At 53.2% G+C, this 13,774-nt stretch overlaps 2 protein-coding genes across 4 annotated transcripts in view; one reads left to right on the top strand and one right to left on the bottom strand.

The window, feature by feature from the left end:
- Window positions 1-9,291, bottom strand: part of LOC119796549 (large proline-rich protein BAG6-like) — a 22,433-nt gene extending 13,142 nt beyond the window's left edge. For all 3 annotated transcript variants that reach the window (XM_038305154.1, XM_038305169.1, XM_038305161.1), the window contains exons 1-5: window positions 9,159-9,291; window positions 1,684-1,771; window positions 1,493-1,610; window positions 1,208-1,419; window positions 598-669 (exon numbers count right to left, since the gene is read on the bottom strand). In XM_038305154.1, coding sequence (XP_038161082.1) covers window positions 598-669; window positions 1,208-1,419; window positions 1,493-1,610; window positions 1,684-1,764 — 483 coding nt within the window. In that variant the 5' untranslated portion in view covers window positions 1,765-1,771; window positions 9,159-9,291. The remainder of the gene's footprint in view (window positions 1-597; window positions 670-1,207; window positions 1,420-1,492; window positions 1,611-1,683; window positions 1,772-9,158) is intronic.
- Window positions 9,269-10,559, top strand: glrx3 (glutaredoxin 3). Its single transcript, XM_038305180.1, has one exon. The coding sequence runs from the start codon at window positions 9,313-9,315 to the stop codon at window positions 10,282-10,284; it is 972 nt and encodes a 323-aa protein (XP_038161108.1). The 5' UTR covers window positions 9,269-9,312; the 3' UTR covers window positions 10,285-10,559.
- The last annotated feature ends 3,215 nt before the right edge of the window (window positions 10,560-13,774 follow it).

Below are 13,774 nucleotides of genomic sequence, written 5' to 3'. Positions count from 1 at the left end.
CCTTCATTATATTTTATTTTTACCTTACAGGCTCCAGACGTCCCGCCCCCTCCGCCGCCACGCCGCTGAACCTCGCCCAAATATTAGCTGACCGCAGAGAGCGCCGCAGACACGAGGTTAGCTTGTTTTGTTTTTATGACCGAAATTGCGGAAACAACTCTTGAAGTTTGACCCGCTAGCAGAGCGAGGTGCGCGAGAACGCTGGGACCCTTTTTCCACCTGGATCTCCGCCCTTTTCGCCGCTATTTCATGTCCCTCCGTCGTCGGACACTTCCTCGCCGCCTCGGCCGTATCTAGACCCACAGCGTATAGAGCAGACCACGCTTCAATATTGAGCATAAATCACAAATGTGACAAAAATGACACACTGCTGCAGGAGGGTAACCAGGAAGCGAGGTAGGAGGCGAAATAGGTTTAGCGCCACCGCAGCACGGGAGGGAGAATTACGCCCAGGAGCAAATGGATAAAAATAGGCCGGAGGAAAAAAAAAAAACATGAATCGATTCTCTGGCAGACGTATCGATGCATCGGATCGTCGGCTGTTGGATCGATACTAAACGATGATTATTTACACCCCTAGATCAGACTGGGCCTTACCCCGGTGCTGGTGGTCACTCTGGCGTTCCGGGTGTTCTCTCCCATCCCAGACACCATCTGCTGGACCGTCATCTGCTTAGAGGAACATCACACAGAACTTTAGACCCAGCAGAAGCTTCAGACCTACAGCAGCTCCTCTAACCCAGCAGCTCCTCTAACCCAGCAGCTCCTCTAACCCAGCAGCTCCTCTAACCCAGCAGCTCCTCTAACCCAGCAGCTCCTCTAACCCAGCAGCTCCTCTAACCCAGCAGCTCCTCTAACCCAGCAGCTCCTCTAACCCAGCAGAACCGTCAGACCTACAGCCCGGTTCAGAGGGACCGCCCAGCTCAGGTTCAGAGGGACCGGCTGGTTCAGAGGAGGGTTAAAGTTCTTCCGATTTAACTAGTTTGTTTGTTGTCAGGACATTTGGAGAACCTGACAGCACCAGGGAACCAAACCAAGGAAGACCAGCAGGAGAACCACAGAGACACTGGAGGAGCTGATGAGGAGGAGAGCTGAGGGTAGGAGGAGCTGATGAGGAGGAGAGCTGAGGGTAGGAGGAGCTGATGAGGAGGAGAGCTGAGGGTAGGAGGAGGATGACCCCGTTTCAGGGAGGGCGTCTGTGGCTGACCTGGATCTGCTGCGGGTCCATGATGTTGACGGGGAGGTTGAAGGTTCCTAGCATGACGTAGCTGTTAGCGTTACGGTCGTGCGGCACTTGGGAGGTTCCCTGGGAGGATGAGGAGGGTCCGCTGTCTGCCGAGGTCCCCCCAGACCCCGACCCTCCCTGGGAAGGTGGAGGAGGGGCCCGCTCCACCAGGTGGATCACCTTTCCGCCCACATCTGGAAAGAGGCAACAAAGCGCTTAGAGGCGCAGCATGCAGAGGGACCTGAGGTCCTGGTCCTCCTGACTTACTGTAGTCTGCCAGGGTTCGCTCATCCTGCAGCACTCTGCCCTGATAGATCAGCCTCTGCTTATCCACAGGGATGCCCACGGAGGGGGCGATGTGCTCCTTGAACTCCTTCACCGTCAGCTGCAAACACAAGCAGGAGATCAACAGAGGGATGTATTTATTCCCGGAACACGGAGCAGGAGAAAGGTTTTACCTGAGATCCTACGGCGTAGCTCCGGCTCTGGGAGTCCAGCGTCTTCACCGTCACTTCTATGTCTGAACTCTGTTCCTCCATCGCGGTCCTGGGATCAAACACACCCCCTCTCATCATCATCATCACCACCATCATCATCATCACCATCATCATCATCATCTCCTCCATCATCATCATCATCATCATCTCCTCCATCATCATCATCATCATCATCATCATCATCATCATCATCATCATCTCCTCCATCATCATCATCACCATCATCATCATCATCTCCTCCATCATCATCATCATCATCATGGAGCATTAAACTGGACCGTCAGTCACCCAGCAAAACATCAGTCAGTCAGTCTGACAGTCAGTCAACAGATCAGGCAGAAAAAGCATGGCGGTTAGAGAAGAGATTCTCAGCTAGAACTATTCTACATAGATACTGAACCCTACCAGTTCTGATATGGAGGACCAATCCTGGTAGCTGCTGCTAACTGTAGTTAAATCTCTGAGCCTTCATTAGCAGGGTGGCAGTTAGCGTCTGCTGCTAGCTCTACACACCCAGCCACCTAGAAACGAAGGCGCCGCCCTCATGACTAACGCTCCGTTCGCACCGCAGGCCTTCATGCTCAATTCCCATTTTTGGGGGAAATCCGATTTTTTTACGTTGCCGTTCATTTTTCCAAATTTATGCGACTTGTATGTGATCTCCTGTGTGAAATGCAGTCATACAACGCAAGTGTCCCGCATGCGCAGCAGAGGACACGATGACATCACAGGCCAGCGTGCTTATGGAAATAAACATGGATGGTAGAGCTGGAGCGCATCTAGTTATCTTTTCCAACCATAAACACTCAATCTTTTAAAGACGGTTAAACATAAATACTGCTCGCCGCATCATCATCCGCCATGGTTGTTTTTCTTGCCGCTTCTGCGCAGCAGGATGCAGAATAGTGTCCTTTGTCAGGTATTAATGGCGTTCAGGTCGGACGTATCCGACATGGCCGTTCAGACACAGGTCGCATTTGAAAAGATCAGATTGGTATCGGATTCAGGACCACAGAGCCCAGTGTCCCGGGTCAGATTGGACAATACTGGATCCATGTTGTTCAGACTGCCATGAAAAATCAGATCCAGGTCACATATGGGCAAAAAAAAAAGGATCTGGGTGACTTCAGGCTGCGGGATGAACGTAGCCTGAAGCCACGTGTCCTCCACGCTGAAGAACCGCTGGCCACCTGCTCCGCCTACAGGCTGTACAGCCATGGACAAACGTTCTGAGAACGACACAAATATTCTATTTCCACCTGATCTGCTGCCCTCTGGTGTTCATGTCAGATGTTGCATCACATCCACAAATACGATTGCATCATATTCCCCATCGGGAGGTTACGGGCTGGTTAAACTGACCCACCGGGAGGTTACCGGCTGGTTAAACTGACCCACCGGGAGGTTACCGGCTGGTTAAACTGACCCACCGGGAGGTTACGGGCTGGTTAAACTGACCCACCGGGAGGTTACGGGCTGGTTAAACTGACCCACCGGGAGGTTACGGGCTGGTTAAACTGACCCACCGGGAGGTTACCGGCTGGTTAAACTGACCCACCGGGAGGTTACCGGCTGGTTAAACTGACCCACCGGGAGGTTACGGGCTGGTTAAACTGACCCACCGGGAGGTTACCGGCTGGTTAAACTGACCCACCGGGAGGTTACCGGCTGGTTAAACTGACCCACCGGGAGGTTACCGGCTGGTTAAACTGACCCACCGGGAGGTTACGGGCTGGTTAAACTGACCCACCGGGAGGTTACGGGCTGGTTAAACTGACCCACCGGGAGGTTACCGGCTGGTTAAACTGACCCACCGGGAGGTTACCGGCTGGTTAAACTGACCCACCGGGAGGTTACGGGCTGGTTAAACTGACCCACCGGGAGGTTACGGGCTGGTTAAACCGACCCACCGGGAGGTTACGGGCTGGTTAAACCGACCCACCGGGAGGTTACGGGCTGGTTAAACCGACCCACCGGGAGGTTACGGGCTGGTTAAACCGACCCACCGGGAGGTTACGGGCTGGTTAAACCGACCCACCGGGAGGTTACGGGCTGGTTAAACCGACCCACCGGGAGGTTACGGGCTGGTTAAACCGACCCACCGGGAGGTTACGGGCTGGTTAAACTGACCCACCGGGAGGTTACAGGCTGGTTAAACTGACCCACCGGGAGGCTGGTTAAACTGACCCACCAGTAGGTTACAGGCTGGTTAAACTGACCCACCGGGAGGTTGCAGGCTGGTTAAACTGACCCACGGGAGGTTACAGGCTGGTTAAACTGACCCACCGGGAGGTTACAGGCTGGTTAAACTGACCCACCGGGAGGCTGGTTAAACTGACCAACCAGGAGGTTACAGGCTGATTAAACTGACCCACCGGGAGGTTGCAGGCTGGTTAAACTGACCCACCGGGAGGTTACAGGCTGGTTAAACTGACCCACCGGGAGGTTACGGGCTGGTTAAACCGACCCACCGGGAGGTTACAGGCTGGTTAAACTGACACACCGGGAGGCTGGTTAAACTGACCCACCGGGAGGTTACAGGCTGGTTAAACTGACCCACCGGGAGGTTACAGGCTGGTTAAACTGACCCACCGGGAGGTTACGGGCTGGTTAAACCGACCCACCGGGAGGTTACAGGCTGGTTAAACTGACCCACCGGGAGGTTAAGGGCTGGTTAAACTGACCCACCGGGAGGTTACGGGCTGGTTAAACTGACCCACCGGGAGGTTACGGGCTGGTTAAACTGACCCACCGGGAGTTTACGGGCTGGTTAAACCGACCCACCGGGAGGTTACAGGCTGGTTAAACTGACCCACCGGGAGGCTGGTTAAACTGACCCACCGGGAGGTTACAGGCTGGTTAAACTGACCCACCGGGAGGTTACAGGCTGGTTAAACTGACCCACCGGGAGGTTACAGGCTGGTTAAACCGACCCACCGGGAGGTTACGGGCTGGTTAAACCGACCCACCGGGAGGTTACGGGCTGGTTAAACCGACCCACCGGGAGGTTACGGGCTGGTTAAACTGACCCACCGGGAGGTTACAGGCTGGTTAAACTGACCCACCGGGAGGCTGGTTAAACTGACCCACCAGTAGGTTACAGGCTGGTTAAACTGACCCACCGGGAGGTTGCAGGCTGGTTAAACTGACCCACGGGAGGTTACAGGCTGGTTAAACTGACCCACCGGGAGGTTACAGGCTGGTTAAACTGACCCACCGGGAGGCTGGTTAAACTGACCAACCAGGAGGTTACAGGCTGATTAAACTGACCCACCGGGAGGTTGCAGGCTGGTTAAACTGACCCACCGGGAGGTTACAGGCTGGTTAAACTGACCCACCGGGAGGTTACGGGCTGGTTAAACCGACCCACCGGGAGGTTACAGGCTGGTTAAACTGACCCACCGGGAGGCTGGTTAAACTGACCCACCGGGAGGTTACAGGCTGGTTAAACTGACCCACCGGGAGGTTACAGGCTGGTTAAACTGACCCACCGGGAGGTTACGGGCTGGTTAAACCGACCCACCGGGAGGTTACAGGCTGGTTAAACTGACCCACCGGGAGGTTAAGGGCTGGTTAAACTGACCCACCGGGAGGTTACGGGCTGGTTAAACTGACCCACCGGGAGGTTACGGGCTGGTTAAACTGACCCACCGGGAGTTTACGGGCTGGTTAAACCGACCCACCGGGAGGTTACAGGCTGGTTAAACTGACCCACCGGGAGGCTGGTTAAACTGACCCACCGGGAGGTTACAGGCTGGTTAAACTGACCCACCGGGAGGTTAAGGGCTGGTTAAACTGACCCACCGGGAGGTTACGGGCTGGTTAAACTGACCCACCGGGAGGTTACGGGCTGGTTAAACTGACCCACCGGGAGTTTACGGGCTGGTTAAACCGACCCACCGGGAGGTTACAGGCTGGTTAAACTGACCCACCGGGAGGCTGGTTAAACTGACCCACCGGGAGGTTACAGGCTGGTTAAACTGACCCACCGGGAGGTTACAGGCTGGTTAAACTGACCCACCGGGAGGCTGGTTAAACTGACCCACCGGGAGGTTACAGGCTGGTTAAACTGACCCACCGGGAGGTTACAGGCTGGTTAAACTGACCCACCGGGAGGTTACAGGCTGGTTAAACTGACCCACCGGGAGGTTACGGGCTGGTTAAACCGACCCACCGGGAGGTTACGGGCTGGTTAAACCGACCCACCGGGAGGTTACGGGCTGGTTAAACCGACCCACCGGGAGGTTACGGGCTGGTTAAACCGACCCACCGGGAGGTTACGGGCTGGTTAAACTGACCCACCGGGAGGCTGGTTAAACCGACCCACCGGGAGGTTACGGGCTGGTTAAACTGACCCACCGGGAGGTTACGGGCTGGTTAAACCGACCCACCGGGAGGTTACGGGCTGGTTAAACTGACCCACCGGGAGGTTACGGGCTGGTTAAACTGACCCACCGGGAGGTTACGGGCTGGTTAAACTGACCCACCGGGAGGTTACGGGCTGGTTAAACTGACCCACCGGGAGGTTACGGGCTGGTTAAACTGACCCACCGGGAGGTTACGGGCTGGTTAAACTGACCCACCGGGAGGTTACGGGCTGGTTAAACTGACCCACCGGGAGGTTACGGGCTGGTTAAACTGACCCACCGGGAGGTTACGGGCTGGTTAAACTGACCCACCGGGAGGTTACGGGCTGGTTAAACTGACCCACCGGGAGGTTACGGGCTGGTTAAACTGACCCACCGGGAGGTTACGGGCTGGTTAAACTGACCCACCGGGAGGTTACGGGCTGGTTAAACTGACCCACCGGGAGGTTACGGGCTGGTTAAACTGACCCACCGGGAGGTTACGGGCTGGTTAAACTGACCCACCGGGAGGTTACGGGCTGGTTAAACTGACCCACCGGGAGGTTACAGGCTGGTTAAACTGACCCACCGGGAGGTTACAGGCTGGTTAAACTGACCCACCGGGAGGTTACGGGCTGGTTAAACCGACCCACCGGGAGGTTACGGGCTGGTTAAACCGACCCACCGGGAGGTTACGGGCTGGTTAAACCGACCCACCGGGAGGTTACGGGCTGGTTAAACCGACCCACCGGGAGGTTACGGGCTGGTTAAACCGACCCACCGGGAGGTTACGGGCTGGTTAAACCGACCCACCGGGAGGTTACGGGCTGGTTAAACCGACCCACCGGGAGGTTACGGGCTGGTTAAACCGACCCACCGGGAGGTTACGGGCTGGTTAAACTGACCCACCGGGAGGTTACAGGCTGGTTAAACTGACCCACCGGGAGGCTGGTTAAACTGACCCACCAGTAGGTTACAGGCTGGTTAAACTGACCCACCGGGAGGTTGCAGGCTGGTTAAACTGACCCACGGGAGGTTACAGGCTGGTTAAACTGACCCACCGGGAGGTTACAGGCTGGTTAAACTGACCCACCGGGAGGCTGGTTAAACTGACCAACCAGGAGGTTACAGGCTGATTAAACTGACCCACCGGGAGGTTGCAGGCTGGTTAAACTGACCCACCGGGAGGTTACAGGCTGGTTAAACTGACCCACCGGGAGGTTACAGGCTGGTTAAACCGACCCACCGGGAGGTTACGGGCTGGTTAAACCGACCCACCGGGAGGTTACAGGCTGGTTAAACTGACCCACCGGGAGGCTGGTTAAACTGACCCACCGGGAGGTTACAGGCTGGTTAAACTGACCCACCGGGAGGTTACAGGCTGGTTAAACTGACCCACCGGGAGGTTACGGGCTGGTTAAACCGACCCACCGGGAGGTTACAGGCTGGTTAAACTGACCCACCGGGAGGTTAAGGGCTGGTTAAACTGACCCACCGGGAGGTTAAGGGCTGGTTAAACTGACCCACCGGGAGGTTACGGGCTGGTTAAACTGACCCACCGGGAGGTTACGGGCTGGTTAAACTGACCCACCGGGAGTTTACGGGCTGGTTAAACCGACCCACCGGGAGGTTACAGGCTGGTTAAACTGACCCACCGGGAGGCTGGTTAAACTGACCCACCGGGAGGTTACAGGCTGGTTAAACTGACCCACCGGGAGGTTACAGGCTGGTTAAACTGACCCACCGGGAGGTTAAGGGCTGGTTAAACTGACCCACCGGGAGGTTACGGGCTGGTTAAACTGACCCACCGGGAGGTTACGGGCTGGTTAAACTGACCCACCGGGAGTTTACGGGCTGGTTAAACCGACCCACCGGGAGGTTACAGGCTGGTTAAACTGACCCACCGGGAGGCTGGTTAAACTGACCCACCGGGAGGTTACAGGCTGGTTAAACTGACCCACCGGGAGGTTACAGGCTGGTTAAACTGACCCACCGGGAGGTTACAGGCTGGTTAAACTGACCCACCGGGAGGTTACGGGCTGGTTAAACCGACCCACCGGGAGGCTGGTTAAACTGACCCACCGGGAGGTTACAGGCTGGTTAAACCGACCCACCGGGAGGTTACGGGCTGGTTAAACTGACCCACCGGGAGGCTGGTTAAACCGACCCACCGGGAGGTTACGGGCTGGTTAAACTGACCCACCGGGAGGTTACGGGCTGGTTAAACCGACCCACCGGGAGGTTACAGGCTGGTTAAACCGACCCACCGGGAGGTTACGGGCTGGTTAAACCGACCCACCGGGAGGTTACAGGCTGGTTAAACCGACCCACCGGGAGGTTACGGGCTGGTTAAACCGACCCACCGGGAGGTTACGGGCTGGTTAAACTGACCCACCGGGAGGTTACGGGCTGGTTAAACTGACCCACCGGGAGGTTACGGGCTGGTTAAACTGACCCACCGGGAGGTTACGGGCTGGTTAAACTGACCCACCGGGAGGTTACAGGCTGGTTAAACTGACCCACCGGGAGGTTACAGGCTGGTTAAACTGACCCACCGGGAGGTTACGGGCTGGTTAAACTGACCCACCGGGAGGTTACGGGCTGGTTAAACTGACCCACCGGGAGGTTACGGGCTGGTTAAACTGACCCACCGGGAGGTTACGGGCTGGTTAAACTGACCCACCGGGAGGTTACAGGCTGGTTAAACTGACCCACCGGGAGGTTACGGGCTGGTTAAACCGACCCACCGGGAGGTTACGGGCTGGTTAAACCGACCCACCGGGAGGCTGGTTAAACTGACCCACCGGGAGGTTACGGGCTGGTTAAACTGACCCACCGGGAGGTTACGGGCTGGTTAAACTGACCCACCGGGAGGTTACGGGCTGGTTAAACTGACCCACCGGGAGGTTACGGGCTGGTTAAACTGCTGCTCATTATTCACCATTAAAGAAAGAAGTTTAGCTTTTAGCAGAATGTTGAGCTAAGCTAACCGCTAACTGGAAGGACGGCTAAGCTAAGCTAAGCTAATGCTAGCAAACATCAAAGCCAGGAAAGGAGCCGCTGTGGCTCCAGGTAAAGTTAACCACTCACCGCTTTATCGCTCCTGCCAACCAACCGGCCTCTGAAGGCTTCTTTTCACCGGAGATCGAAGCGGCTGCCCCGCTCCGCTCTCTGCTGCTAGCTAAGAGGCTGCGGAGGAAGTGACGTAAGAGGGCAGCGGAAGTGTTCGCTTAGAGAAGAAAAGATGGCGAACCTTGTGGAGGCGACGAGCCAGAAGCAGTTTGAGGAGATTCTCTCCAAAGCTGGCAGCCGCCTGACCGTGGTTCATTTCCACGCCGCGTGGGCTCCTCAGTGCGGCCAGATGAACGAAGTGATGGCGGAGCTGGCCAAGGAGCACAGCTCCGCCATCTTCCTCCGGCTGGAGGCGGAGGCCGTCCTGGAGGTGTCGGAGAAGTATGAGATCTCCTCGGTGCCCACCTTCCTGTTCTTCAGGGCCGGGGAGAAGGTGGAGCGGCTGGACGGAGCCCACGCTGCCGAGCTGACCGCCAAGGTGCGTCGGCTGGCGGGGAGCGGCGGCCCGGGGGGAGCCGCGGAGGCTCCGGGTCTGGAGGAGCGGCTGAAGAAGCTGGTGAGGGCGGCCCCCTGCATGCTGTTCATGAAGGGCTCTCCTCAGGAGCCCCGCTGCGGCTTCAGCCGGCAGCTGGTGGGGCTCCTCAAGGAGCACCACGTCACCTTCAGCAGCTTCGACATCCTGCAGGATGAGGAGGTCCGCCAGGGCCTGAAGACCTTCTCCAACTGGCCCACCTACCCCCAGCTCTATGTGGACGGGGAGCTGGTGGGGGGCCTGGACATCGTGAAGGAGCTGGCTGCTTCCGGGGAGCTGGAGAACATCTGCCCCAAGGAGGTGAGCCTGGAGCAGCGGCTGCAGGCCGCCATCAACCGGGGCCCCGTCATGCTGTTCATGAAGGGCACCAAGGAGGCCCCCCGGTGCGGCTTCAGCAGGCAGATCCTGGAGATCCTGAACGGGACGGGGCTGGACTACGACACCTTCGACATCCTGCAGGATGAGGAGGTCCGCCAGGGCCTGAAGACCTTCTCCAACTGGCCCACCTACCCCCAGCTCTACGTCAGGGGCCAACTGATCGGGGGCCTGGACATCGTCAAGGAGCTGAAGGAGAGCGGGGAGCTGGTCTCCGTTCTGAGGGGCGAGTCTTAGGGGGGAGCAGAGGACACTGAAGGGCCCCAGACAGCAGGGGCCCCAAAAAGCAAAGGAGAAAATTAGTTCTGGATTGTTTTTCTCTAGAAGACCCATAATGCATCACTTCAGTAAAGCCAGATTCTGCTGGAAGCACAAAGGAAATTTTCATCTTTCACCTCCTGCTGTTTCACCTCCTCCAGTTTAGTAAACAACTCCTCATCCTCTCTTTGGCTCCTGGGATCTTCCTGTCATTCCTCCTAAAACAATCATTAAACCGTCTCTAAGGACCTGCAGTGTTTGCTTGTGTTGTCTCTACTGTAGATCTGTCTTCTTCATAAATCCTGCCTGAATAATTAACTGAACGCTGGTGTTCTGTTGGAGCTGCAGCTCCTGCAGCTGACTGCCAAGGAGCTGCAGGAGCTGCAGCATCTGTATCTCAGGCAGCTGCAGCTCCTGCAGCTGCTGTTTCTCAGGCGGCTGCAGGAGCTGCAGCTGCTGTATCTAAGGCAGCTGCATCGGCTGCAGGAGCTGCAGCTGCTGTTTCTCAGGCGGCTGCAGGAGCTGCAGCTGCTGTATCTCAGGCGTCTGCATTTAAAACACTCAAGAATGCAAAGCACTGAACAGGTTTCATGTCAAAAACATTAAGACATAAAAATCTTTTATACACCTGAAATGAAACCGTTTTTGAATCATTAGTTATAATTCTCCAGGATTTATCTTTCAAATCCTTTTATTTACATGATATATTAATATTGATGTAATAATAAATGGGGAGCTGCTGCTGCCTGGTTATGAACTCAGAATGTTTATCAGGAATTAAACTGATTAAATAGATGAAACATTATTTTTCAAAGGGAAACTGATTTGAAAATAGTTAATAAATCTAAACATGGAAAACATAAACAGCCTCCTTTCTGGACAGTAACGGTTTGGTTTGAGAAAAGTTTTCTATGTAAGAAGTGCTGAATGTGGGATGATTGTGAAATAAAAGCAGGTGAGGTCAGTCGGAGGCCTCCAGCACCTCCACCTGTCTGAACTCCTTCCTCACTGATTGACCCGGTGAACAGATGCTCCTCACACAGACATCAGTCCAGGATGATCAGGTTTCTAGTAGCAGCATATCTGAGTGGAGAGTTTGTCGCCACCTTGTGGAAGTAGGAATGATTACAATAACAAGCAGCCCCAGTCCTTCGCTGCATCTGTCTCCTGCTTATTAACAGCATCAGTTTTTTATCCTCTTGTTGATTTAAAAAAACTTTTCTATTGAAACAGAAACCTGATTTAAAATCATAAACGTTCAGTGAAGTTTTAGCGGCGATGCATATTAATATATCACTTTATTGGTAGAGTAAGGTAACCCTAACATGAGGCCAGTCAGCCATAGTATTCAAATGTTTAGACATTTATCAACCTAAAGTGAATAGATTAACATTTATTATACATATTAAGTGAGATTTAGGTCAGATAATTAGGCATTAATAAAACCAAACTATATCTTTGATGTTTCTAGAGAAAAGATTGACTTTTGGAAATATTTACACTGAGAGATTGTATTGGTTCCCAGTCAGGTAATAACAGACACCTACTGGGATCATCATGGATCATCCAGACGGCTGCAGCTTTGCTTCTACATTCAGCAGCAAAACTATAGAAGCTGCTGTACATGAAAATAACAGGAAAAGACAGAAAAGCACTGGACAGTGGCATATTAAATAAAAATTATTTATACCTAAATATAAACTCTAAATGCTAAATTAGAGTCTAGATCAGGAGTCTTCAATGTTTTCCAGGCCAAGGACCCCAAACTGATGGAGATGGAGCGGGAACCCCCTGATTATATATATAGTATGAAATAGTGTTCTATCAAACTGGTCCTATATTCACTCTATTACAGATCAAGTAATGTAACTAAAGTAATCCCTCCCTGGGATTATTAAAGTATTCCTGATTCCTGGTTGATGGGACAGGTGTTGTGAATGAAACGGTGTCCAGCTTAAAGAGCTCCTGTGTGTCTCTGAATGTGAGCATTGATGACTGAAAGACATCTTCTGTCTCCATTTATCTGTTTACTACAGTCTGTTGGATTCATGTTAATGTGGATTTAAAGACTTTTCAATTAGTGGAAAAAATTACAGGGGGAAATATAAAAAAAAAAAAAAAATCAACCAAAACTTTCACGACCCCCATGCAGGACCTCTGTGGACCCCCTAGTGGTTGCGGACCCCCTGTTGAAGACCTTTGGTCTAGATAATTAAAGTTAACAGTGCTGACCTTTACTATCAGGAAGTCCACAAACTGTAGTTAAAAGCCTTCAGCTGATCCAAGATGCTGCAGCCAGAGTTCTGATGGAAATTAAAAAGAGAGATCATATCTCTCCTATCCTGGCTTCTCTTCATTGGCTTCCTGTTAAATCCAGAATAGAATATAAAATCCTCCTTCTCACATATAAAGCCTTAAATGGCCAAGCTCCATCTGATATCAGAGATCTGATTGTTCCTTATGTTCCTAACAGAGCACTTCGCTCTCAATCTGCAGGTTTACTAGTGGTTCCTAGAATTTCTAAAAGTAGAATGGGAGGCAGATCTTTTAGTTATCAGGCTCCTCTCCTGTGGAACCAACTACCAGTTTTAGTCCGTGAGGCAGACACCCTGTCTACTTTTAAGGCTAGGCTTAAAACTTTCCTTTTTGATAAAGCTTCTAGTTAGAGTGGCTCAGGTTATCCTGATCTATCTCTATAGTTCTGCTGCTATAGGCTTAGACTGCTGGAGGACATAGGGACCCCTTTTTCATCATTCTGCTTCATTCTATCTCTATTCTCCCACTCTGCAGTGTCTGTTAGTTCAATCTCTAACGTTCTGCTCTCTCTGCTTTTTCTCATAGTAGCTTCATCTGGTCTGTTCCTGTTTGGCTGTGACTCCATCCTGGAGAGAAATATCAGCTGTGCTGCTGCCATCAACACCTTTGTTTCTAGATGTTGGAGCTTGGCCTGTTTTCCAGTGTAGTCCTGTTTCTCTGACTGTGACTAACTGGATGTGCTCTCTTCATCCTCTGACATGGGAGCTGGCTCGGAGCTCGTCTGCCTGGCTGTGTGTTTCCTGGACGGGGCCGCCTGTGGAGCTGGTTGACAGTTGCCTTTTGTATCTATGCTTCTTTTTCTATGTCTGCTTCTGTCTCCTTGAACCCCAGTGGGCCTCAGCAGATGGCCGCTCACACTGAGCCTGGTTCTGCTGGAGGTTTCTTCCTGTTCAAAGGGAGTTTTTCCTCTCCACTGTCGCTACAAGCATGCTTAGTGTGAGGGATTGCTGAAGAGTCAATGAGTCGATGCAATCAGCTGGTTTTCCTTAGATAGAAAACTTTGAATCAATCTGACTGGATGATCTGGTGAACTGTAAAGTGCCTTGAGATGACATGTGTTGTGAATTTGGTGCTATATAAATAAACGGAATTCAATTGACCTTTGAACTATAGCTGATGTAAATAAACAGAGGTGTGAAGAACAGAGAAGATC

This window comes from Cyprinodon tularosa, unplaced genomic scaffold (assembly GCF_016077235.1).
Source record: "Cyprinodon tularosa strain WSP-4 unplaced genomic scaffold, ASM1607723v1 ctg1149, whole genome shotgun sequence".
NCBI classification, from domain to species: Eukaryota; Metazoa; Chordata; class Actinopteri; order Cyprinodontiformes; family Cyprinodontidae; genus Cyprinodon; species Cyprinodon tularosa.
Note: the sequence above shows the minus strand (reverse complement) of the source record. Positions and strands in the feature narration are given on the sequence as shown.

Coding starts and splice junctions, on each gene's coding strand:
- glrx3 (XM_038305180.1), top strand. CDS start 9,313: ATGGCGAACCTTGTGGAGGCGACGAGCCAGAAGCAGTTTGAGGAGATT.